General features: G+C 43.2%; 1 protein-coding gene and 2 long non-coding RNA genes across 4 annotated transcripts in view; 2 read left to right on the top strand and 1 right to left on the bottom strand.

Moving 5' to 3' along the window:
* The window catches only part of KLHL6 (kelch like family member 6), a 66251-nt gene extending 42047 nt beyond the window's left edge, over window positions 1-24204 (top strand). Inside the window, exons 3-7 of the mRNA XM_004464599.5 lie at window positions 3006-3455; window positions 9732-9969; window positions 16030-16232; window positions 17528-17741; window positions 19424-24204. Of these exons, the coding sequence (XP_004464656.1) occupies window positions 3006-3455; window positions 9732-9969; window positions 16030-16232; window positions 17528-17741; window positions 19424-19725 (1407 nt within the window). The 3' untranslated portion in view covers window positions 19726-24204. The remainder of the gene's footprint in view (window positions 1-3005; window positions 3456-9731; window positions 9970-16029; window positions 16233-17527; window positions 17742-19423) is intronic.
* On the top strand, window positions 9101-9712 carry LOC131278219 (uncharacterized). The gene is made up of 3 exons (XR_009185498.1): window positions 9101-9145; window positions 9291-9479; window positions 9587-9712. It is a non-coding gene; the product is annotated as an uncharacterized lncRNA (long non-coding RNA).
* LOC131278218 (uncharacterized) lies at window positions 19646-25100 on the bottom strand. 2 transcript variants are annotated; one of them, XR_009185497.1, is made up of 4 exons: window positions 24892-25100; window positions 24446-24570; window positions 19894-19959; window positions 19646-19728 (listed from the first exon to the last, which is right to left on the bottom strand). It is a non-coding gene; the product is annotated as an uncharacterized lncRNA (long non-coding RNA). The 2 variants fall into 2 exon arrangements; XR_009185496.1 differs by lacking the exon at window positions 24892-25100 and having other exon boundaries at window positions 24446-24877.
* Between the last annotated feature and the right edge of the window lie 744 nt (window positions 25101-25844).

Raw genomic sequence — 25844 nt, 5'->3', positions numbered from 1 at the left:
CAATCCACCAGGCACACAGAGAACTTGGCCTGATGGGGACCCAGTGGACCGGAAGGGGAGATAGAATATTGGACTTATTCAAAGCTAAGCTCCAGAGAGCAACAGATAACGAATGAACTAGTATCAGAGTTACTGTATGACCTAGTAATCCCACGCCTAGGTATATACCCAAGACAACTGAAAACAGATGTCCACACAAAAACTTGTGCCCAGATGTTTGTAGCAGCATTATTGGTAATAGCCAAAAAGTGAAAACAACCCAAATGTTTATCAGCTGATGAGCTGATAAGCAAAATGTAGTCTATCCATACAATGGAATAATTTAACAGTAAAAATGAATGAAGTGCTTACACATGCTATAACTTGGATGACCCTTGAAAACATTATGCTAAGTAAAAGAAGCCAGTCACATAAGGTCACATACTTTTTGGTTACATTTAAATGAAATGTCCAGAATAAGTGAACCCAGAGAGACAGAACATAGACGGGTGGTTGCCAGGGGTTGGGTGGAGAAAAAGAGAGTGCCTGCTAATGGATATGGGTTTTTTTCCTAAGGGGTGATAAAAATGTCTAAAATTAGATAATACTGTGAATATACTAAAATATACAAAGAGCCACTTTAAAACGGTGAATTTTACGATGTGTGAATTATCTTTCAATAAAAAAAGTAAATCAGAAAGAATAAACTGGTACATTTGAGACACTTCATCTGTAAAATGAGGATTACATAATAAAATGAATATGATGGTATTCTGTAAGCTGTAAAGTGCTGTCCAAGTGTAAAGGACTTGTCCTATTATGAGGTGAAGATAAAAGCAAGACATGGGAACCCACTGATAGTTTTTAAGTTACAAAAATGATATTTATTCATTTTTGAGGATTTAAAAGTATAAATGAACAAAAATAAGAAAAAAATCCACATAATCTTAATACAGAGTATAGTACATTATACTATTTATGTAATATATTCCCTTCTCATCCCTATGAGACCTATTTCTGTAGGAGAATTATTGTTCCTTTAACAACAAACTTTGCCGCATGACTTACTTTGTTGAGTTAACTGTGAGTGGAAATGAATGGCATGCGCTATTTCTGAGTAGAAGCTTCAGTTGTCTTTGTGAGGTTCTGCCATCTTTTTTCCTTTTCTATCTCAAGACCAGCATATCTCAGTTAAGGATTTTTCTGTCATCCTGGGTCTTGGAATGAAGAGACCTGTGGAAGATATGTAATGTGTGTGAAGAATAAACATTTATTGTGATAAGCCTCTGAGATTTGGGAGTTGTTTGTTAACTGCAGTGTAATTTGTCCTCAGATATCTGACACTCACAGAGATAACTGTTTAATTTATATTTTGGTGTTTATCCCTCAGTTCTCTTTCTATGCCTATATTCTACCAATTTTTTTTCTTTATGAAAATAGAATCACAATGTACATACGCTTTTGTGAAGGGTTTTTTCATTTCATCTGTGAATATTTCACTACGTATCTGAAAAAGATAAAGCCTTCCTTAAACATAACCACCATAACTGTTACACACTCAAAATTAAGAAATACTTTATATCAAATATTAGTTGTAAAATTTCTCTGACTTTTTAGGTTTGTTTGTTCAAGTCAGGAATCCAAATAAGGTCCGTATTTGGCAATAGGTTGATATGTCTCTTAAGTCTTGTTTTAGCCTGCCAGGTTTCTCCGACAAATACCACACAACAGGAATTTATGGCTCACAGTTTTGAGGCTAAGAGATATCCAAAATCAAGGCATCAGCAAGGCAATGCTTTCTCCCCAAAGTCTGTAGCATGCTGGTGCTGGCTGCTGGTGATCCTTGGCGATCCATGGCTTGTATGCCCGTTTCATGCCACGTGGCCATATCCTCTCCTTTCTCTTCTGGGCTCCATTGATTTCCAACTTCTGGGTCCTCCCCTTGGCTTTCTCTCTAACTATGTCTGAATTTCTCTGCTGATAAAGGACCCAATAATACAGATTAAGACCCAACCTCATTCGGTTGAGCTACACCTTAACTATAAACAATATCTTCAAGAGATCCTGTTTGCAACGGGTTTATACCCACAGAAATGCACTTTAAGATTTAGAACATGTCTAAATTGGTATACACAATTCAGTCTACTACAAGTCTCTTTCATCTCTAGGCTCTCCTTCTCCTTTTGCTTCCTCCTCTTACGGTAGTTGTTGAAGAACCAGTGGTTCTATAGAGTTTCCCACTGTCTGGATTTTGTTGATTATATCCCCACAGTGTCATTTAAAATGTTCCTCTTTGCCCTGTTTTTTTCTAAATCGCTAATTATATCTAGAGATTTGGTCAGATTCAGTGAACAAATTTTTAAATGTAATATAATATGAACATTTTCCATATCATTTAGTATTCTTCTATAATGTTTTGTTTTTAAAGGCCCACAATTTATAAATTCTTTGGAAATGTAAAACAATAAACCCTTACTATGACTTAATTAATACAAATTGAACTTACACAGCAATTTACCCTTTATTTTACTCAGTATTTTTTTAACAAATCCATTTTATTGTTACAATTAATAAGGCATAAATCCATCCAAAGTGTACAATCCCTGGTATTCAGTATAACCACATAACTGTGCCTTCATCACTTCAATCATTTTAGAACATTTTCATTATTCCAATAATAAGAATAATAAATAAACAAACTCATCACCTCTCAATCTCTCTATGCTTCCCCGTCCATACATAGCTGCTATACTGTTTCTGTCTCTCTAGTTTATTTGTATTTATATTTTGTAAAAACAGTCTTATATATGCAATATAACCCATATTTATATTTTACATGAGGTTTCACTATGTTAGTTCCATGTATAACTTTTTAAAAAATGACTGTATAGCTGTCTACTATTTGGCTATACATAATTTATATGGCTAGTATCCTATTGTTGGACAGTCAGGTTATTTCTGATACATTGCTACTATACACAACTAATCATTTTCTGGCCTGATTTGCCACCTTTCTGTTCTTTTAGTTCCTACGGATGGTAGATGCCTGTGCCAGCTTCCTTACAGAAGCCTTGAACCCAGAAAACTGTGTTGGAATATTGAGACTGGCAGACACACACTCCTTAGACAACCTCAAGAAGCAGGTTCAAAGTTACATCATCCAAAACTTTGTCCAGATTCTGAACTCTGAAGAGTTCCTTGAACTCCCTGTAGACACTCTGTACCACATCCTGAAGAGTGATGACCTTTATGTGACTGAAGAGGCTCAGGTATTTGAAACTGTGATGAGCTGGGTCCGGCACAAACCATCGGAACGAGTCTGCCTATTGCCTCACATCCTTGAGAACGTGCGCTTACCACTTTTGGACCCATGGTACTTCGTGGAGATGGTTGAAGCAGATCCTCTCATCAGGCAGTGCCCTGAGGTCTTCCCACTGCTCCAGGAAGCCAGGATGTACCATCTTTCTGGCAATGAGGTGAGTTAAAGATGAGAGGCGCAGTATTTAACCAGAGAAGTAAAGGAGTTAGTCTTGGCCTTACAGAGATATAGGTGAGGCTGTTTCACTAATCCCAACAGCACTGAGGAGAAGATGCAAAGATGCTACTCTGTTTATAGTATGAGTTGGGCAGTTCCAGAAGCCCAGCTTCTTGATCTGTAAATGGGGATGATCTTGAGACAACTGTTGGGAAAATTAGATGAGATCTAGAGATCACACAGCACATGACTGGCACCCAGCATCCTTCTTCATCTCAGTTGTGTGTATGTGTGGGGGTGGGGGTGGGGGTGACACACACATACAAACGGGAATGTGCCCTGCCACTCATCATTCCATGGGGGCTGCTGCTTTCCTAGTTTTCCAACTCTGGGGAAAACTTCTAGTTTTTTGTATCTCCTCTGCCATTGTCCATGCTTCATACCTGCATCATTTCCTTCCTGAATTTCTGAAAATTCCTCAAAACTCACCTTCCTGTCCCAGTCTAGCCTTCCTCCAATTCATTCATGAGCTGGATCACAAGCTTGATCATCTCACTCCTGGACTCATCCTCTTTCCTGGCTGACTTTCAGGATGAAGTCCACACTTTCTGGCTCAGCTCCCAGAGCTTAGACTCATTGCTTGCCTCCTGCTTGCTTCTTTAATGTGACCCCCAACCTCTCTCTTCAGCTATAGTCCTAATGCACCACTATAGTTCCCCATGTGGACATGACTTTCAGTCTCCAGGCCAGTGCAGGTGTGTTCAGATGCCTTGTTCCTCTTCTTCATCTAGCTAACTCCTGCTCATACACATGAGTACCAGCTCATATATACCACCATAGAGTGGTTCTGAGATTAGCTACAAAGCCTTCTTCATTGGGTCATTGGTAGAAAGCAAACTGAAAGTTGCTCAGAAATTATCTGTCTGAGATCCCTCTGGAGCTGCTTCATTGTTATGTTTGTCCTTTTCCAGTTCTGGGTTGTCTTTAGAGTCACTGTTCATTCACTCTGCAAATATATCCTTAAATATTTGGTAGAATTCACCAGTGAAGCCATTAGAACCTGGAATTTTCTTTATGAGAACATTTTAATTTAAAAAGTGTATTTCTTTAGTAGATGGAGGGCTATTCAGATTACCTATTTCTTCTTGAATGAGCTTTGATAGTTTGTATCTTGCCAGGAATTTTTCCATGTCATATAAGTTATTGAACTTATTGGCATATAGTTTTTCATAGTATTTGTTATCCTTTCAATACCTGTAGAATTTGTAGTGATGTCACAGCTCTCATTCCCAATATCGGTAATTTGTGTCTCACCTTTATTTCCTGATCAGTCTGGTTAGATGTTTATCAATGTTATTGTTCTTTTCAAAGAAGTAGTTTCCAGTTTCATTTGTTTTTCTCTATAGTTTTTCTGTTTCAATATTTCTACTCTGATCTTGATTATTTCCTTTCTTCTGCTTATTCTACCTTACTAAGTTTACGGTCAGTGTTTTAGTTTTCCAATTGCTAAAATAAACACCATGCAATAGGTTGGCTGAAACAAAGGGAATTTGTTGGCTCATGGCTTTGAGGTTAGAAGTACCAAATTGACAGTGTCAGTGTCCTGCTAATGGGGGAAGTCCAGCAACAACACGGGTCCTACCCCATGCTGGATATGTCATTTCCTGGCAGATGCTCAGCACTGGTTATCAGGGCCTGCACATTAATTGCAGCAATCTCAGTCTCTGCCTGTTTCTACTTTCAGTTCAGCCATTAAAGTGTGGAGTTTTCATTTTTTTTTTTGAGGTACTGTGGCAGGGATTGAACCTGGGACCTTGTTAAGTGGGAAGCTGGTGCTCAACCTCTGAGTCACATTGGCTTCCCTGTGTGTTGTTGTTCTTGTTGTTTTTTGCTGTTCTTGCTAGTTTTAGGATACACCAGGAATCTTCTGTGTGTGAAGCAGGCACTCAACCATTTGAGTCATATCTGCTCCCCAAAGGGGACTATGGAGTCCTAGTCAACTATACTTCCAATATTCTAGCAATTTTTGTTTCTGCTTGCTATTTTCAAAGTCCCTGAAATGCAGGGGATAAAGGCTTTTCTCTGATATAAAAAGTCTCTACTATGTCTTTTGCAGAATTGCCACTGTGAAATATCTATACTACCTTTTAAGTCATTAAACTGCTCTAAGGCTCAGCTCTGATCTGTATCATAGGGATAAATAATACTGTTCAACTGACAGAAATATTTTGAGAAATAAATAAGATAGTGAATGAGACGTGCTTAGCACAGTGTATGGTACATGGTGAGTGTCTCACAAATAAAGGCTGTTATTATCAGCTCAGTTACTTTCTTCTTTTTTTAAGTATTTTTATTTATTCCCCTTCCCCTTCCCCTCCCCCTCACCGGCCCTTGCTGTTGTTGTTCTGTGTCCATTCACTGTGTGATCTTCTGTATCTATCTTTCTTTTTGTGTTCTCTTCTTATCTTTCTCCTCTAGGATTCACCGGCATTTGATCCTGGGGATCTCTGATGTGGAGAGAGATTCTCTGTCAATTGCACCAACTCAGTTCTTGGTCTCTGCTGCACTTCACCTTGACTCTCTCCTTCCTCTCTGTTTTGTTGTGTCATCATCCTTCTTCATGACTCACTTACGTGGGCACTTGGCTCACCGTGTGGGCACTGGCTTACCGCGCAGGCACATTTCTCTTCTTTTTCACCAGGAGGTCCCCGGGATCAAACCCTAAAGTGACCTCTGCCTACCGTATGGGAGGACCCAGGTTTCTTTACAGTTGCTCAATCTTCCACAATCAAGCATTTTCTTTCTTTGAGGCTAAAATCTTTCTTTTCATTGGTTCCAGTTTTTGCTGCCTTATTGCCCCAGATCCTGCTCAGGGCATTTTCTCAGTCCCCTTGGATAGTCTTGTGCAACTGAACCAGCCAACCATCATAATCTCTGGGTTGATGTATCATTAATATATGATTGCACTCACTGCTTGAATGACCTTGGATTTATTCCTGATGAGAGCAGTGTAAGTCTGGAGACTATTGTGTGAGCCCACTTCTTCCTTTAACCTTCCTTTTCCAAACTCTAACCTTTCTTCACCTGACATCACTTCTGCCCATCAGACTTGTCCTTCCTCGTAGTTCATGGTGGTGGTAGTGATGGTGGGACTAACATTTGACTTAGGAGTGTAGCTGGTGCCTTCTTTAGTAGTGATCTTTTGGGGCAGAGGAAAGTCACTCTTTCATTTCATCGCCTTATAATTTTCCAGGAACCAACATGATCTATACAAAAGCCTGTTCTGATGTGTGTGTGTTGGGGGTGAGTAGGTGCAGGAGCTCACCTCTGAGGACAGCTCTGTTATAGCAACATGGTCACTTCTGCCTGACTCTGCCGACAATGCGCTGTCAGTAAGGTGAAACTGGCTGCTTTATTTTTATCAGTCTGAAAATAAACTGGTTAGGCCTGATTTTTGCGTGCAAGTCATTAGTAAACACTCCCATAAGTCTGCAGCAAAATTTGCATATCTCTGACTTCTTATTGGCTTTTGTCATGCCTTCGGGTTTAATATTTTGCTGAATGTAGCTGAGCCTACAATTTGGTAATAGTGCTACCACTGGTAAATTCTGTGGTGCAGTACCCCAGCCAAACTCATCAGCTAGCAGATTGTTACTCCTATGTAAGAATCCCCAAACTTAGCAGTTTAATATAACACGTTTATTATCTCACATAGGTTCTGAAGGCCAGGAATCTGGCTCAGGATCCCTTCTGAGGTTTCAGTCAAGGTGCTGCCTAAGGCTCCAGTCGTCTCACAGTGGAAATGGGGCTGAGGGATCCACTTCCGTGCTCCCTTGCAGCATTATTCTCAGGCCTCATTCTGTGCTGGCTAGTAGCTGGTGCCTCACTTTCTTTCCACATGGGCGTCTCTATAGCAGCTGGCTTCCCCCAGAGTGAATGACCCAAGAAAGAGAGAGACTCTGAGGGTGATCAAGACAGAAGCTGTAGAGCCTTTTGTAACCTAATTTCAGAAGTGGCATACCATCACTCCTTCCATATTCTATTGGTCATAAAGGCCAATCTTGATACAACGTGGGAAAGGAACTACTTATGGGTGCAAATATGAGGAGGTGGGATCATTGGGGACCATTTGGAGGTGGGCTACTGCAATGATTTAGAAAAAAATCTGTGTCAGGTGTTTGGGTTACCTAGCTTGTCCATTCATCCATCCATCCATTCAACTAATATTTATGATTTTGTGAGATCTGTGTATCTTTAAAAAAAATATTTATGGAAGTCTGCAAATTCCAGCTACTATTCATGCTGGGAATTCAGTGAAGAATAAGGGCTATTCCTACCATCACGGACATGACAATAAGTTGCAACAGAGTGTGGTGGAAAGTCAGGGCTTTGCAAGCATGTGTGGAAAGTTGGGAATGGCTTTCTGGAGGAAGGGAAAAAGTCACAATGCAAATAATTCTGAAGGGCTTAAGGGGTAAATAGATGGAAGTGGGTGGAAAGCTGAGGACAAATAATATGGGAAGATCCGGACAGCGGGCAGGAACCAGGAATTTCACTCAGTAGAAGCAGAGCCTTCCGGGGCTGGGACCCCAAAAGGGCAAGCCAGCTCAGGGCATCAGGAAGAAGAGCGGGGCTGAGCCAGTCCCCCACTACCCAGCAGCCTGTTGAGGCAGAGAGCAGGCATCGTGAGCAAGATGGGGTCGTCAGCTTGGAGGCCGAGACCCGGTCCTTAGAACTGGAGTGAGGAGCACAGGGGAGTGACATCCTGGGGTTCTTCAGGTTGGCCAGTGCTGTCCTCTAGGCATTGCCCTAGAGCATCTAAATCAAGTGGGGGAAGGGAGGTTTGGGGGCAGGAACCGGGACTGGCAGCTGGAGAGAAATTTGAGAGGTGGCAAAGTTTGTCTTTGGTGCCAACTCAGAACTCGGATCCTGCCATTCCAGTTTGGTGCTCTCTGGTGGCCTCCATGCTCCCTGGATCCACCCCCATCCCTACTCAGCCTGCTCCTCCACTTTCAGTGACCCCATGCTCAGCCCAGAGCCTGCGATTTTATCCTGCCACACCTATCTCCACCTGTCCGCTCACCCTCGAAGGAGCGCCCTGTCGGAACTTGCCTTTATGGCTGGAGTCCAGCCTCAAGAATTGAGGATGCATAAATTTACTGTTTCTGCCCTTCAGCACAGAAAACAAACAGAAAACTCTTGTGGAAAGTAGAGATTGGAACCAAGGGCTCAGTCTCTGCTGCTGTAACCTGTTCTGTCACTACCAGTGGTAAGGTCCAGGTTGCCACAGTCAGTGCTGGGTCAGCCTAAGCTTGTAGACAGACGTAACTGCTTTAGGAAATGAACTGCCTCTCTGTCTCCCATCAGCACACCTGCAGACCCTTCCCATCAAACCCAGGGGATGGATGGGACCAAGAGGAGGGCAGCTTGTTCTTTCCCTAACACTGCAATACCTACTCCAGCTCCTGAAGCCATCACTCTCCAGGGCTGCATATGTCCAGGTGCTGTGCTCCTCTCTGCATCATGACCTCATGGATGCTCATAATGGCCTGATGACCTGACTGAAGGCATTGAACAGAGGTTATGTCACTTCTCCAAGGTCCTGTGGCTGTAAGTGGTGGAGCCAAGACCAAACGCTGGTGTATGTGACTTCCAAAGGTCTGCTCTTTCAGCTGGGATCAGATACCCACGGTGTGGATTTATGCACTTGTTTAAGACTCCAAAGGGTCCTATACGTGATGTTGGGGCCCAGCCCCCAACCTCCCTGTCCGCACCCTGATCACTTCTGGTTCTTTCCTCCTAAGTCTCTGAATGCTCATATGTGCCCACCTTCTAGGGCTTCTCTTCTGGAAGGAGGCTTATAGGAAGCAAAGTCATAAAACTGAAATCCTGGGGGAGTACGAGGAGGCCAGAAATGCAGTTCTAGGATTCAAGGCTTCAGACCAGGCAAGAGAGGAGAGGCAGAAAGTGAATTTGATAGTCAAGAGACTTGTGCATCTTAAAATAGCCACAAAAACAACAGCAGGTAACATTAATTATCTATTATGCACCAGGCCCTTTGTTATGTACTAGCTCATTTAATTCCCACCACAACCCTCCGAGGTAGTTACCACTAAAATCTCCATTTTGCAGATGACGAAACTGAAGCCTCAGGAGGTCAAGTCACATGGCCGTACAGTGGTGGAGCTGGGAATTGGGGACTCCTCTGTCTGGCTCCACAGCCTGAGCCCTGAACTATTGTGTCACCCTGCCTTTATCCGCTCCCATTGGTTTCCAGATCATTTCGGAGCGCACCAAGCCCAGGATGCATGAGTTCCAGTCGGAGGTGTTCATGATCATCGGCGGCTGCACGAAGGATGAGCGGTTTGTGGCAGAGGTAACCTGCCTGGACCCCCTGAGGCGCAGCCGCCTGGAGGTGGCCAAGCTCCCACTGACCGAGCATGAGCTGGAGAGTGAGAATAAGAAGTGGGTGGAGTTTGCATGCGTGACATTAAAAAATGAGGTCTACATCTCAGGTAAGCAGGAGTCACGTGATGCCAAGGTACATCCCCCATAATGGCACTGCGTATTTTCCCGAGAGAGATCCAGACGGCCGTCCCAGGAGAGTTACCGTGAGTGGGCGATGGTCTAGCTCTGAATGGGTCAGAATGTAAAGACCAGGAACTCGTAGGTCTTGACAGTTTCCGGAAAATGGAGAGCACATTACGATTTCATAAATGCTCAGCTGTGAGCAGCGTTGTGCCAGGAGCTGAGGGAGCAGGCGGACAGGTCCGGTCCTTCATGAAAAAGGGAAGAAGGAAAGCTGTACTAGTTTATTCAGTGTCTACTATGGGCTTAGGGCACTTTGAATATGGCAACAAATAATAATGTCTGATCTTCCTCCTAAACCTGATCCTCCCCTCACAAGGTTATTATTAGGTCTTACTTTTATATACTCCAGTAATACCCAGTGCTTTTTCATTGCTCGCTTCTAAATTGTTTGCTTAATTACTTACAATTATTTTATGTCTCTATTTCCCATTTAACCTTAAGTTCCATGAAAGTCAGCCCTGTATCCCAGGACTTAGCACTGTGCCAGGCCACATAGTAAATGCTCAATAAATATTTATTGACTGATAGTCTCTACTATCCTTATAGCTTAGTATATGAACTTACTCTGTAATAGCATTTTGTCATTCACTCTTCACATCAACTCTATACAGTAGGTATTTTAATCTCCAGGGTACAGATGGAGAAAACTGAGGCTCAGAGAGGTATTGGAACACCCCCAAGGTCACACTTGGTAGGTGGTATATCAGGCAGGCTTCCAACCCAGGTTCTTTAAGTCTGAGCCCCTGCTCTTCTCATCACATCACAAGCTAGCTGGCTCTTCTCAGGACACTGAGGGAGAGGACAGGCAGCCTTTCCTGTCTCCTGAATGCTTTCTCTGTTCTGAACTTGTTTGGGAAAAGCTGCTTTCCAGACCTGGCTTTCTCCAAAGTCAAGGGCAGGTCAGTTCTTCTTTGGATATATTAATACCATTGGCAGGTCATAGCTTTCTTTTATCTTGTAGAAACAATTTCTTAAATTGTTGTATAAGATTCAAACAATACAGAGTGTAGAAATATGATAGTTTCTCCATGCCAATACAATTCTATGCCTTAATCTTTGACAAAAATGGTTTTATATTGACTTAGAACAAGTAATGTGAGCTGCTGTAACAAACTAAATCTCAGTGAATTAACACATTAATCATGCAGGGACCCAGGCTCCTCTTTTCTTGTGATGCTGCAGTTTTCCACACATGGCCTTCAAAGTTGATGCATTTGAAGAAAGGAGAGTGAGTGAGCTGAGAAGGCACAACTGCTCATAATACCCTCAGCCTGCAAGGGCTGCATTGCTGCTCACATTCCAGTGGCAAGAACTAGCCACATGCCCAACCCCCCCACTCCCCCTTACCCCCCAGCCCCAGGTGCAGGTGGACTGGGAGATGTAGTAATGAAGTTTTCTTTGTGCCCAAGTGGAAAAAACAGATTTGGTAAATCATAATCGGCCTTTCTATATACACTACATATGATGTTCTATAAACTGTCATCCTTTCCCCCTCTTAATATAGATAAACAATACATGAAAGCATCTTGTAAGTAAATTCAACCAACCAAACTTGTACTTCAGTTAACAATATATTCTGGACATAATTACAATTTGGTCTAAATGGATCTCCCATAGGTACTAACTGACATAAAACACTTAGCACAATGCCAAGCACATAGTAAAAGCTCAGTAATGTTAGCCATCATTATCACTGTTGTTATTCTTTTTCCCAGCTGCAGGACAGTCTATTTAATGGATAAACCATAATTTTAAAAATCCATACCTGCAGTTGTTTTCAGTTTTTTTTCCTCCTGAAAAAAAAGAAACAGTGTAGAGGCATTCTTGTGCATAAATCTTTACATACTTGTGCTGGTACTTGGAGAGAATCCTGGAAGTGGTCATAAGATTTACGTAGTTGAAAACTGAGTAGGTGTTGCTAAATCATCCTCCAGAAAGTTTGCATCAATTTACAGTTCAGCCAGTGACGAATGACAGTGTCCTTTTCTTTACAACCTTGCTAACATTTTGTCATCAGTTGTTTACATTTGTAATAGACTAGAGTGTTTACATTTACACTTCCTAGATCATTAATGAGGTTGAGCATATTTTCGTATATTAGGTGATTTTAAAAAAATAATCGATTTATGCCCTTTGACTGGTTTTCTACAGGTTTTTATTATATTTTGGAATTCTTGTTCTATATCACTTGCTATTTGTGTTGTAAATACTTTCTCCCAGATTGTTGCTGTCTTTCACCTTTGATTTATGTTTTATATAGTCATTTTCTTTCCTGTATGATTCTAAGTTTCATGTCATGCTTATGAAGACCCTCTCTATCCCAAAATCATTAACAAGATCTTACATATTTTTTCCAGTTAGTTTTTATAGCATTACATTTGTATTTTATATATATTTCAAATATATATATATATATATGTATATATATATCTTTTTTTCCTATCTGTTCATGTCATTGTCTTTTTGTTGTGTTGCTTCACCAAGCGAGGGCCTGTACCTCTCCACACCACACAGATCTGGGACCCTTTATTCTTTTTTTACCAGGAGGTACCAGGGATTGAAGTGGGTCCTCCATATGGTAAACCGGAGCCCAATTGCCTGAGCCACAGCTGCTTCTCCATTTGTATTATATTTTAAGTGTAATGGGAAATAAGGGCTCATACTTACTTTTTTCTACAAATAAATGGCTGATTTTTCTATGGTTTATTTAATGATCTTTACATATTTTGGTCTGTTTCGGTACTCTTAATTGTTTTTGGTTGATCAGTTTGTCTGGTTTTATGCTAATACCACACTGTTTCCATCCTAAGTTTTCAGTATATTTTGATATTTGATAGGGAAAGTCCCCCCCCTTTATTCTTTTTTTCCAAATGAAATTCAGAATTGTTTTGTCAAATTTCCTAAGAAGTCCTGAAGGCACTGAATAAATAGATTAACCTGGGGGAGGGTTGAAATCTTCGCAATAACAGGTTTTCTCACCTATGCACCCACTTAGGTCTTCTTTTATATTCTGAAGTAAAACCATAGAGTTGTACGCTTTTTAAAAAATGGTTGCGTACATTTCTTTTTGTTTTATTTTATTTTTAAAAATTTTTAAATAAGCTTTAGATTACATAAATGTTATTTTAAAAATATAAGGGATTCCCATATACCCCCCGGAACTCCCACACTTTCCCACATCAACAACATCCTTCATTAGTGTGGTACATTTGTTATAATTGATGAACACATATTGAAGCATTACCACTAACTATGGATTACAATTTACATTATAGTTACAGTCTGTCCCACACAATTTTGTAGGTTATGACAAAATATAGAATGGCCTGTATCCATCACTGCAGGGCAATGCGGGATAACTCCAATGTCCCCAAAATGCCCCCATATTGTAGCTATTCTTCCCTCTCCCATCCCTCAGAATCTTTCCTGGCCACTGCCTTTATGTAAATAAGAGTTCTTCTATTGCTGAAATAATAATAAGTCTATAGTAGAATAATAATGTCTGCTTTATTCAATTGTTCATTTCCCAGTCCTGAGGATTTGGGGATGGTGATGCCCACTCTGCTTCTAGATGAGAGGGAGCTTAGATCCCATGAGGCAGATGGATGGAACTATCTTGCTTGCAGTTGCTCTCTGTTCCTTGGGATGGTCGTTGTCTATCATCATCTCCTTGTTAGCTATCCTGAGTCCAATGAACTGGAGAGTAGGTGCTGCAAATCTGTTGAAATTCAGGGCTCACTTGACACATGGACAGATCAAAGACTCAAGTCTTTGGGACATATATTTATCAAGTATAGTGCTAATTATAGGTTCCAAGTAAAAGGGGCAGAAGAGCCAGGTGTAGAGAACCTATAAATGAATCTAACTCTTACACTGGGGAGCATAAATTCCAAAGTAAGGCCCACTACAGTGTACTGAATTCCTCAGCTGTCTGCCTGCTTATAGTTTCTCCATATTTCTGGAACCCTCAGGAGTCCCACAATTTGAGGCACTGTTTTCTTTGGCAGTCAATGAGATCCTGCTGAGACTTGCATATGCGTAACCTCTGGAATGACCTCCGACTCACTTTGAAATCTCCTAGCCATAAAAACTCATTTGGTTTTACCATTTCCCCCTTTTGGTCAAGGTCTTTTTCCAGATGCATTGCTAGTTGGTGCTTGGTACTAATCCCTCAGTGCCAGGGAGGCTCATCCCCCGGAATCATGTCTCACACTGCAGGCGGTGGGGGGCAGGGGGCAAGGTAGAACGTTTATATGTTAAGTTTGGCTTAGAGAGAGACCACATTTGAACAACAAGGAGGCTTTCAGGAGGTAACTCTTAGGCAGTATGTAATACTAGGTTAAGTTTTAATTTCACAAGTAAAGGTTCATAAGTACAATCATGAATATCAAGGGCCTGGCCTAATGCTCTGTCTTCCTTTACTAGGTACTGCCCTTGCACTTAGGGGAATCTTGCTGTTCTATTAGAGCATATAGCAGAACTCCCCAGGATGGGAATTCAATATTCTTTCTGTTATTGTGTGGATCTCCACTCACTGACAATGCCGCATGAACACTTGAACATATTCCTATGCCTTATAGGCATGCGCTAGGTGAACCCCTTCCAATGCATCCCCCCATCACTGACACCCTGCACCAGTGATCTTCCCCTACCACTGCTGTGACCCTTCTGTGACCCAAAAACCTCTCCAAAATGAAGCCAACAAAATAACCAAATAAAATTAATAAGAAAATGAAACAATTTAAATACATTATTTAAAATGTTTTTTAAAGTTTATGGTTATTTTATAATTTTTATCTAAATGGGGTCAGTATTATAGTATCTTGAATAAACAGAGAAATTTCAAAGGAAAAAGGTCAAAATGTATGAACAAGAAATTCACAGAAGAGGAAGAAGCTCAGCCTTCTTTGTAACCAGGCATAACTAAACCGAGAAATCATTTTTCTCCATCCTACTGTAAAAACAAAACAAAGCGAAGCAAAACAAAGCCCAAAACTCCTAATATCTGCTGTGGGTGGGTTCTGGGGAAAGATTAACCAGCACAGCTTTGGAGGGCTCTTTGCCAGCACCTATGAAAATTCAAGATATACCAACCCTTTGATCCAGAAATCCCCATTCTGGTTTCACCCAAAAGAAATGCTACCCACAACAGAAAGCATTGTCAGCCATATTCACTACACCACCAGTACAAATCTACATTTCTGAAAAGCAGATCTTTGGTTTTAAATAGTTGCTGGTACTCTGTGCTAATGGGAAAATGGAAACACAATGCTGTTAAAATATTTGATTAAAGTCACCAGAAAAGTCAGTTCTCCTTTGTCTTGGTCTCGCTGTTGGATTATCTATTTTCTATTTATTCAGAGAATTGTCTTGAGGAATATATATACCTTCTTGCACTCAAATTATCTCTTATAAGCATCTCATAATTTTATAATAGATTATTTAACAATAGGGCAAACCCCACCTACAATTTCATATAAGCTAGAGATAAACCAAGTGAATTTTCTAAGATTTTTTGGTGATTTTTCTAGGTTTATACTTGTTTTTGTCTGTTGTAAATAGAACAAATATAGAACTTAGGCTGCCTTCTAAGTTGCCTGCTGGTCAAGGCCCCTCCTACACAAAACGTTCCCCCTTCACCCACCCCGCCTTACTTCCTGCTCCTCCTTAGCTCCTTCCTGTCCCTACATCAATTCTTCTCACTTCCATTTGGGCTGGCTTGAGCCTCACCTCTCTGAAGTCTTCTCTGGACCCAACTCACCCTTATCTGCCTCTTTGAACTCTCCTGGCACCCAGGTGATACAAGCACCCAGCCTGGCACCAGTTCCTCCTGTCTTACCCTGTTCTCTCCCTGTTCACCTGTATACACCTTTAGGATTTCCTTTGCCTCTTCTTAGGGTGGGGGTGGCCTGGGCACTCAGCACTTAAGCACTTGTGGGAAATTATGGGGGGCGCTGTTATTAAATGCATTTTGTCTCTTGTAGGTGGCAAAGAAACACAGCACGATGTTTGGAAATACAATTCTTCAATCAACAAATGGATTCAAATTGAGTATTTAAACATAGGCCGCTGGAGGCATAAGATGGTGGTGTTGGGTGGCAAGGTCTACGTGATTGGAGGATTTGATGGCCTGCAGCGCATCAACAATGTGGAGACCTATGACCCCTTCCACAACTGCTGGTCGGAGGTATAGGGGAGGCTTGCTATTTTTAATTCAAAGGTTAAAAATGGTGTGGGCCTATGGTGGCAGCTGGCTTTCTGGTCTCTCTGTTCCCACTGAGAACATTTTTGGTGGCTCTGAACTTCCTTCCTCTTAGGAGCCTCTGCTTCAGCATTGCTGATGGGGTCACAGAAACAATCTTCTTCCAGGTGGGGGGGCTCTGCATAAGCACCATGTCCTGTCCTGGACAGACCCCAGACCTGGAGGGGAGGTTCACACTGCGGCTTAGATGGTCTGCAGGTCTTGGCTCAGAGTCTCTGCCTCCTCAGATGCCACCTGCCCTTTCCTTCTCCACATTGGATACCCAGGGATCTCATTATTACACTGTTTGCTAGACACAAAGTCATTTGACAGTGTTTAGAAGTCACCCCTTATTTATTTACTTGCTCTCATGCAAGACTTCAACAGTACAACCTCAGGTATATATCATACCCAGGAAAAGGTAAAGTGGCCTCACCTCCTGTATTTTCAGATTATTTCCAATTTCAAATTTTTTTTCTTCTTGTCAGGTAGTATGTCAGAGCATGGTCCAGCTTTGGGGATTATAAACATGGTCATTGTAGGCATAAGCAAAAGTAGCCAGGTTACCAAGGCACCTAGACCATGACCTGCTAACCCGAGAAGTGTTATAGGGAGGGCCCTTGACATTCATGATGGATATGTCCAAGATCTTCTCAAATTGTCAAGTCCCATCGCAGAGTTGCTTCTTGACCCAAGAAGGTAGTGTCATGGGGGTGGAAGGTCCTATAGTGGCACCTTAAGCCTGGCTTACTTCCAAAGCTTTGCAATGTTGCCCTGAGGTGGAAAAGCTGCTTGCCTGTGGCCACCTTAAACCCTGATACCAGCTTTTCTTCCTGAATTTGAGCACCAAGGACAACGCCTGGCACAAAGTAGGCACTCAGCAAATTATTTTGAATGAATGAATATGAATATGCATGTTTGAAAATGCATTTCCTCCAACACTAGCTAGCCTCATCTGTATAAACACTCGTTCCTGCTCATAGTTCACCTGCCCTGAGAGCTGAACCCTGGGACGAACAGGCTGGAAACATCCCAGCCTGTAGAGCTTTAGCCCAGAGCCTGGAGGGAGGGTGGGAAAGGCCTTGATCCTCTGTGAATCTCAAGGGGAATCAAGTCCACAGGCCTTGTGACCTGAGGCAAACGATGCCCAGGCTTATGCTGGGGGCTTCTCTGTCCTGTGAGCCTCTGAGGTACTTGGGCAGCTTGACCAGCACTTCCTCTCATGTTCCATGCCTCTGCAGGCTGCACCTCTCCTTGTCCACGTCAGCTCCTTTGCAGCCACCAGCCATAAGAAGAAGCTCTATGTGATTGGAGGTGGGCCCAATGGGAAACTGGCCACGGACAAGACTCAGTGCTATGACCCTTCAGCCAATAAGTGGAATTTAAAGTCTCCCATGCCAGTGGAGGCTAAATGCATCAATGCAGTGAGTTTCCGGGACCGCATCTATGTCGTTGGTAAGTGGATGATTGGCTTCTTTTTTCACCTGAGGTTTCCTACTGTCAGGCCCTTGCAGCCAGTGGATGGATCAGACAGACAAAACCTGGGTGATATGGGTGGGGTTGGAAAGGAAGAGAAAATGGGGTGGTTCAGGCCTTGGTGGAACTTTACTTTCAGTACTGGTGTAACCACATTTAGGAGATGCACAGAGCAGATTACACACCCTTGGCCTAGGGGAGGAGCCAGAATTTGCTGCAGAAACAAAGTTGTATTGTAAGTGTTAGCAAATGTACAGAAATGGAAACGTGCCCAGTGTATGAGCATTTACTGTCTTCTGAAAGACTATTCTTTTATATCGTTGTACTCATGCAATTCATGGAGCTTTTGCTCTGAAAAATTGCATTTAGCCAGGAAGACGGACTGGTAGTTTGTGTTAAGGCTGGTGGCTCTCAGTTCTGATTGCTAACTAGATTCACCTAGGGAAGTTTTCACTTAGGGTATTTTTACAAAAATGTCAATGACATTAGAACAGGGAGGACTCTGGGCAATGGTGCAATTGTATTCTTTTTTTTTTTTTTAAGATTTTTTATTTTAATTTTATTTATTCCCCCTTCCCCCCCTTGCTGCCTGTGCTTGCTCTCTGCTCATTTGCTGCATGTTCTTCTGTGTCTGTTTGTCTTCTTTTCTTGTCTTCTCTTTAGGAGGCACCAGGAACCCATCCCAGGACTTCTGGTGTGGGAGAGAGGCACTTAATCGCTTAAGCCACCTCAGCATCCTGGTCTGCTGCCTCTCGCACTGTCTCTCCTCTGCGTCTGTTTGTTGCATCATCTTGCACCAGCTCTCTGCGCCAGGGGCTGTCAGCTCTGTGTGTCAAGGGTCAGCTAGTCTTTACCAGGAGGCCCTGGGAAATGAACACAGGGCCTCTCATATGGTAGACAGGAAAACCCAATCACTTGAGCCGCATCTTCTTCCCACAATCTTATTCTTTTTAAAGCTCTAAGTGATTTTAATGGGCAGTGAGAACATTAGAGCTACTAATTAGTGAGATGCCAGAAAAGAAATAACTTCAGCCAGTGGGAGCTAATCAGAAATGGCTTCCTGGATGCAAACATGGGAACAGATAAGAAAAAAACCTTCTCCCTCTTGCTTCAGGTTGTGTGAGTTTATTTGTCAGCCTCATGACTGCTTCATAGCCCAGTCTCAAGGTGGGTCATGTGGGCTGCTGTCCCAGGTCATGCTCAGTCGACAAAGGGCAGAGATGCCACCACCTATAGCCACCACCGTGTCGTGTGGCTTCTGTGTGCCAGGCCGTCTGCCAGGAGCTTTAGAGGTGGTCCTTCTGAAGGTCTATAAATGCCATGGTGGTGGTGCTCTTGGTTATAGATTAAAAGAGGCTGAGCTGGGATTAAAAACCAAGTCTATCTGAGGCAGCAGGTGTATTTCTTCCAGGTAGCAGGTAGGGGTGCGTTTTGGTAGCCAAGGTCAGCCAGGTGTCTTTTAGAAGCCGATTCATGCCCGAGCTAAGTGTCCTTTACCAGCTGATCCACACCTGGCTGCAGAATGTAAAGGGCATTGCGAAGGGTGGCCAGCACTAGAAGCTTTCTGCCTGTCTGATCCACTCGGGCATTTTGTGGGATGATGGGCTTGACCGAACCACGTGACCACGGGATGCCCATGCATGCTTCTCCTTCCTCTCCAGGCGGGGCCATGCGAGCGCTGTACGCCTACAGCCCTTTGGAAGACAGCTGGTGCCTGGTGACCCAGCTCAGCCACGAGAGGGCCAGCTGCGGGATCGCCCCCTGCAACAACCGGCTCTACATCACTGGGGGGCGCGATGAGAAGAACGAGGTCATTGCCACGGTGCTGTGCTGGGACCCGGAGGCCCAGAAACTCACGGAGGAGTGTGTCCTGCCCCGAGGGGTGTCACACCACGGCAGCGTCACCATCAGGAAGTCCTACACCCACATTCGGAGGATCGTGCCAGGGGCGGTGTCTGTCTGACTGCTGGAGGGGGGAGCAAGGCAAGAACAACAGGGAATGGGTCTGGAGGGTGCAGTCGGGGCGCAGGCCTAGCCCTCCCCCTCCCCCCGGCAGCTCGTCCAGCCCCACCTCCGGCAGCAGGCTTGGCTGGAGTTTTAGAACTTACACCAGGGGCTCACCATGGCTCACCTTTGGGTCACCTCAGAAGTCACAGTGTTGGCGACCTTTGAGACCAGTCGGGGATGTTTGCGTGCACTACCTCAGGAGGGAGAGAGGGAAGAAGAATATTTAATGTTGGGGACACCTCCCCCATTGCAGGATCTATGCCAGGCACTTGTGTATTATATATTAATCCATTTAATCATCATTAATGACCTGGTGACTGGACATTACTCCTGTTTTACAGGTGAGGCTAAGTGACTTGTCCCAGATCATTCAGAGAGCAAGTAGGTAAGCCAGAGTTCTAAAACCCAGGTCTTTTCGTTTCAAAGGCAAGCAGTGCTCTTCCCAACATGCTACCTATCTCAGAACAGAAAAAAGAAAAGAGAAAAACAATCTGGCTCATTTTTTTTTTGTTCTGACAAGTCTGCTCAAGGATACACTCAGCAAGGCTAGATAATAAAAGTGTGTTGCTTTTTAAGTTCCTTGTATTTAAACCATGTGGAATCCTTGTGCTGGAGTCTTGGGCTCCCTTTCAAGAGTCTAATAGTTTCTTCCATTTTGACAGGTTTGGGGAGATGGCCTGTTTACTTTAAAAGGGATTAAAGACTCGTGTTCTGCCCCCCGTTCTCTAGCTCCTCATCAGGAGCGGATGTGGCGTAAGCAGTTGAGCACCTGCCTCCCACATGGGTGGTCCTGAAAAATAACAAAAACAAACAACAAGCAAAACACACAAAAAAACCAACTCAGGGAAGCCAATGTGGCTCAGTGGTTGAGTGCTGGCTTCCCACCTATGAGGTCTTGGGTTCAACCTGAAGTGTCTGTCTCTTTCTCTCTCTGATCACAGGATGACCCATTTTGATCTAGAACTTCATTGCCAGACAGAATTTTATCTTTGCATAGTCTAGTAGTCTGGCCTCTTAATGCCCAACAGTTGTATTGCAATGTTGAAAAGAAGATTCCTGAGACTCAAATTACAGTTTTTTAAAAACGCAAGCATCTTAACACTTCTGGCCACTGTAGGAATGAGACTTTTCTTGATGGTGCACTTTCTGCTTTTTAATCGGTGATGTGGGTCCATTCCACTGGAACCTCTCTCCTGGAAACTTAGTTTTCAGAATCCTTCTAGGCCATTCTACGTGGTGTTTGGATCAGCCTGGGTCAATTTTTACTGAAACAACAGTTTGTCCTTCACTCTAAGAGACAGAGCTTTTAAATGAGCTCACTGGAAATTCATTCTAATCCCCAAGTTGGAGAAGCTGGTAAAGAGATCCTGTTTCATATGCCGTATTTAAACAGTGACAATGATAACGACATAGTGACTGCATTACCCAATGTGTTTTATTTTCATCATATGATTTCAAATTTCTTTACAGAGTTATTTCATATCACATGTGGCATGCTGTCTTTGTACTTCTCTGCAGTTTGGGAAGTTAGAGGTATTAGAGTTGATAATGAATTTAATTATCTTCATGAGAAGATGCTAATGTTCAAAGCATATAAAAACCTGGAAAAGCTGTTTATACTTAGATTGTTGAGGCTAAATGCAAATGCCTTTTAGTGTGAGCAAGGCCCTGCACCTTAGGGCTCTATGGGACAGTTCAGCTCCCTGCTATGGAAAGTACAATGGGGAAATTCAAACATCTTTGTGGAAACTGACTCTTGGGCATGAATAACCTTAATGAGTCAACTGAAATGATTTAACCTAGTTCAATTCAGCAAACACTCAGGGTTCTTTCAAACCTTGGGGACTGTATTAGTCAGCCAAATAGGGTGCTGATGCAAAGTACCAGAACTCTGTTGGTTTTTAAATAGGGTATTTATTTGGGGGTAGACGCTTATAGTCACAGGCCCTAAAGAGTCCAACTCAAGGTACCATAAGAGGTACTTTCTCACCCAAAGTCTGTTGTCACATGTTGATGCAAGACGGTGGGCGACACCTGTGAGGTTCAGCCTTCCTCCGTCCTCTTAAGGTTCCATGGTCCCAGCTTCTTCCCTTCTCAGCTGTAGGTTGGTATAAGGCTCGTCTCTCTCCCTGGGGCTCGTTTCTTTCTGGGCTCAGCTGCTTATTTCTCTTCACAAGGTCAGCTATAGACTATCTGGCTTATCTCTCTTCCCAGGGCCTCTGCCGTGTCTAATGAGGCTTCTCTCTTTCCTCACATATCTGCTTTCTGTGTCTACTTTTGTCTGAGAGTCTGTTTTATCAGTCCACCAAGGGGGCTGGGACTCAACGCTGAGTTGTACTCTAATGACATGGTTGAATCAAAGCCCTAATCTTAATTTATTAGCTGGCTCAGCTGAATCTAATACAATCAAAGGGTTATCACGCCCAGAGGAAGAGAACAGTTTAAAAACATAATCAATATATCATTTTTGGAATTCATAAATAATATTAAACTGCCACAGGGGTCCCAGTAAATAAGACAAATTCCTACTCTAGAGACAGTCATAAACAGGTAGATAGGGCACTAATCAATATTCTAAATGTTTCTTTTTCTTCACGTTAGCTAAAAGTGAGAAGTATATGAAGCTATGAAACTGTACTCAAATCTTTATTGCCCTTTAAAGTGGTCTCCTTGGGAAGCTAGGCACTTGGTCTTCAATGTGGCCACTGCTGCTACGTTTGTCTCCTTTTGTGAGATCACTTTCAGAAACCCTTTGTGAGCTCCAGGAACAGTTAGTCTTATTCCAAAGAAGATTTCAGGGAAGAACTTCCAAAAGGAAATCCAATGACAACATCATTGGCCCACACGCAGAGCACCCCCAAACAGAAAACTGCTTGTCATGGAGGAGCTGGTGGGCCCTGGATGGGATCAGTCAGCAAACCTTGAGCCTATCAGTGGGTCAGCCCTATGCTGGGAAAGTAGGATTCAGCATCTCTGGGTTATAAATCTGATTCTAAATGCAGGATCCAAATTTAAGGAGTTCAGAATACCTCAATGAATACAAGAGAAGATTCTATGTGACCCTTAGAACACTAGATATGCAGGCGAATTGTGGTTAAAGCTCATGGCCCTGGCTATCAAGAATTAGGAATTCTCAATAATGGCATGAGATAAGAGGACAGACACACCTATTAGGATCTAGAGTTCTGCACTTGAAGCTGCCAGTCTGTAACTTTAAGGAAAGGAAAAAGTTCAAGTCATTTCGGGGATGCTTTATCAGCACAGGCATAAGAGCTTGAGCTTTTCAACACTACCCAGGAATGGGAACTCTTAAAATTTCATTTCCATCCTGAGGGAAAAAACAGTTTCTATCAAGTTAACTGTTATAAGCCACACCCCTAGCAGGGAATGAGGCAGGTGGGGAATAGCCCAGAGACAAATGACTCTAGGACTCAGGCCAGCCTTGGTGGTTGTCTGGGCACAGCAGTTCCATACGGAGGCAAGTCCTGGGGGCGCTGGATGGTGTGCTCTGACTGCAAGGAAGGGGATGGGGCAGGAGAGGGCTAATCCATGAGGCTCAAAGGACACATGCCTAGAAAATGATTCCGGGAGTCTTGAGTTTGTGAGCATGCCTGTAGTCTCAAGAAGGGTGAGGTTGAATAAGGATGGGCGTTCTGGCGAGGAAACAAGGAGGGAGCCCGCGATGGCAGGACCAGCGGTCGGGGCTAATTTGCTGCGGGGCCTCTGAGCTGCTGGGTGGGCTCTTATCTGAGCTGGACCTGGAGGGAATGAGGCCCAAAGTCTTTGATGAGGTGAAACCTGTAGGTGAGGACCTCTCTGCCAAGCTGATCTGAAAGAAGCAAGGAGCTAAGCTCATCAAAACACTGTAGATAAATGTTCTCTTTTAAGCTTTCATCACATTCTGGTCTTACTCATACTCAATGGAACACACACACACAGTGCTCTTGAACTCAAAAGCAACCTTGCTCATCGGGAAATGCATAATTTTGCTATTTATGAAAACCCTGTTATTTACTTATCCTGCTTGATTTCAAAAAGAATAAGTACTTCTCAAATGAATTTTTCAAGTAGGTAAACACCACTAGAATTTCTTATAGAAAGTCTTAACTTGGGGTTACAAAATCTTTTTTTCCCTTAATACCTGATCTGGGTGTATAGGTCTCATAATTTGCAGGGTTGGTCTTCGTGGAAAGCCACAAATATCTCAAATATGGCTACTGAAAAACCAGTTTTGACAGTTGGGATTTTCGTATTTATGAAGTCAACATTTGGTTAACCAAATCGTTTAAGCATTTTGGTTACATGAAGCTGTCTTGTATTTTTCTTTTAAGTGAAAAAAACAAGAATATTGTTTATTGATAAGATATGTGAATAATATTTTTATTTTTTCAATAAAATATGTATGGGATAAATAAAAATACGTTGTATGTAACCACTAGGTGAGTTTTTGTTTCCTTGGTGGATGTGAATAAGTGGTATCTGAATAGAAATTAAACTAGAAGGTGGAAATTTAAAACATTTCAGTTAGTTCAAGAGGATTTAGATAAAATCATAGGATAAGGGTCATTGGGTTTGTTTTATATTATAGCATGGCAAACAGCTTTTCCCTCCCTGAAGTTACATTGCCACTCAGAACACGCTTTCACCAAATCATGAGCAAATTCCGACACTCTTACCCTATCTTGCCTCGCCCGTTCTTACAGGAGGCCCTTTGCAGGCTTTTGATTCTTGGTCTGAACTCTCAGCGCAACCCCGGTCAAAGTCACCTGTGTCGTCCTGAAGTGCTGGCTGAACAGTGCCTCTGGACAAAGGGGAACGTGTAACCTGCCGTGAGGTCTGGATTACAATGCAAATGTCCTATGTGTTTGAAGGGTAACTCTGAGGCTTTAATGAAATGTGGGGTTACATGATAATGAAAGTTAAGGTTACACTAACAGCTGTCGACCACTCGCCTTGGGCCCCCCTAATGAGAGGTGCTCTTGCTCCTCTGCCTTGGGAATTCTTGGTGGGAAACCTTGGGAAGCACAGCCCCATCTCACTGGAGAGGGGTGGTGTGGAGCTGGCCTCGGGCCCTAGATCTGCCAGCCAGAGCACCCACTGTGAGACAAAATGGGGTTTTGACCTTAACTTTCGCAGATGAGCCCTCCAGTTTCCCTGCTGGGTCTAGGGGGTAATCTGATGCCCGGGCAGCCTGACCGGGCCTGGCACAGGGCTCAGCCCCAGCTTTCCTTAGCTGCTCCCGTGCAACTTGTGCTCTCTGCCGGTGTCTGGCTTCCTCTGCACCAGCCTCCTTTTCCCTGGGGACGCAGCTTTTACTCTGGATCTTAGTTCTGCCCTCCCCCGCTGGCCTCATTTTCTGTTCCTCTATGATGTCACAATTCAAGACCCTAATTGGCTCTGGTCCGCTCCCCCACCCCCGCCCCCAGCTGCAAGCTGACCAACCACTCTGGTTTTCACTTCCCGTTTGCTTCTGGCACCTGGGAGTTTTCCTTCTGTTCTTGCATGCTCAGATGTCTGCCTTGTTATTGATTCCTGCAGCCACAGCCCCCTTGAAACCCAACTTTGCCCCATCTCTGATTATCTGCCTGGGTTTCCAACCTGCTGCCTCTTGGGATCTCCAAATATAGACACCTCTTTACCTGCTTCGTCTTGACCTCTAGTTGCCCCAGCACCAGTGTGTCTCTAGGTTCTCCTAATTTCTGAGTTTTGGAAGAAGGAGGGCAAAAGAGGATGTGGGGCTTCCAGGCTAAACAATTTAAGGGGCTGGTTGAAGGGAGGGTTGTAGCCTTCTTGTGTTACACCACAGTAAGGAAATGTTTCTCCTCCCATAATAAAATGAAACCTGGTTCCTCCAAGCTTGGCAGTAGAGGGAGAAACTCCCAGTGGCTACAGAGTTGGACCTCATAGCCCCAACTCTTGTCCCTATAAGGAAAGTGTCCCATACTCAGTTCTACCCTTAATTTCCTGAAGCACATCTAACATAGGCTGGAACAGTTAAGTATGACTTTACTTTTTAAAGATGATAGAGAGGGAAATAAATACAGGAAGGAACAACATTCTGGATAATAAAGATCA

The sequence above is a fragment of the Dasypus novemcinctus genome, chromosome 4 (genome assembly GCF_030445035.2).
Source record: "Dasypus novemcinctus isolate mDasNov1 chromosome 4, mDasNov1.1.hap2, whole genome shotgun sequence".
NCBI classification, from domain to species: Eukaryota; Metazoa; Chordata; class Mammalia; order Cingulata; family Dasypodidae; genus Dasypus; species Dasypus novemcinctus.
The sequence above is the reverse complement of the archived record's forward strand: the minus strand, read 5'-3'. Positions and strand labels throughout refer to the sequence as shown.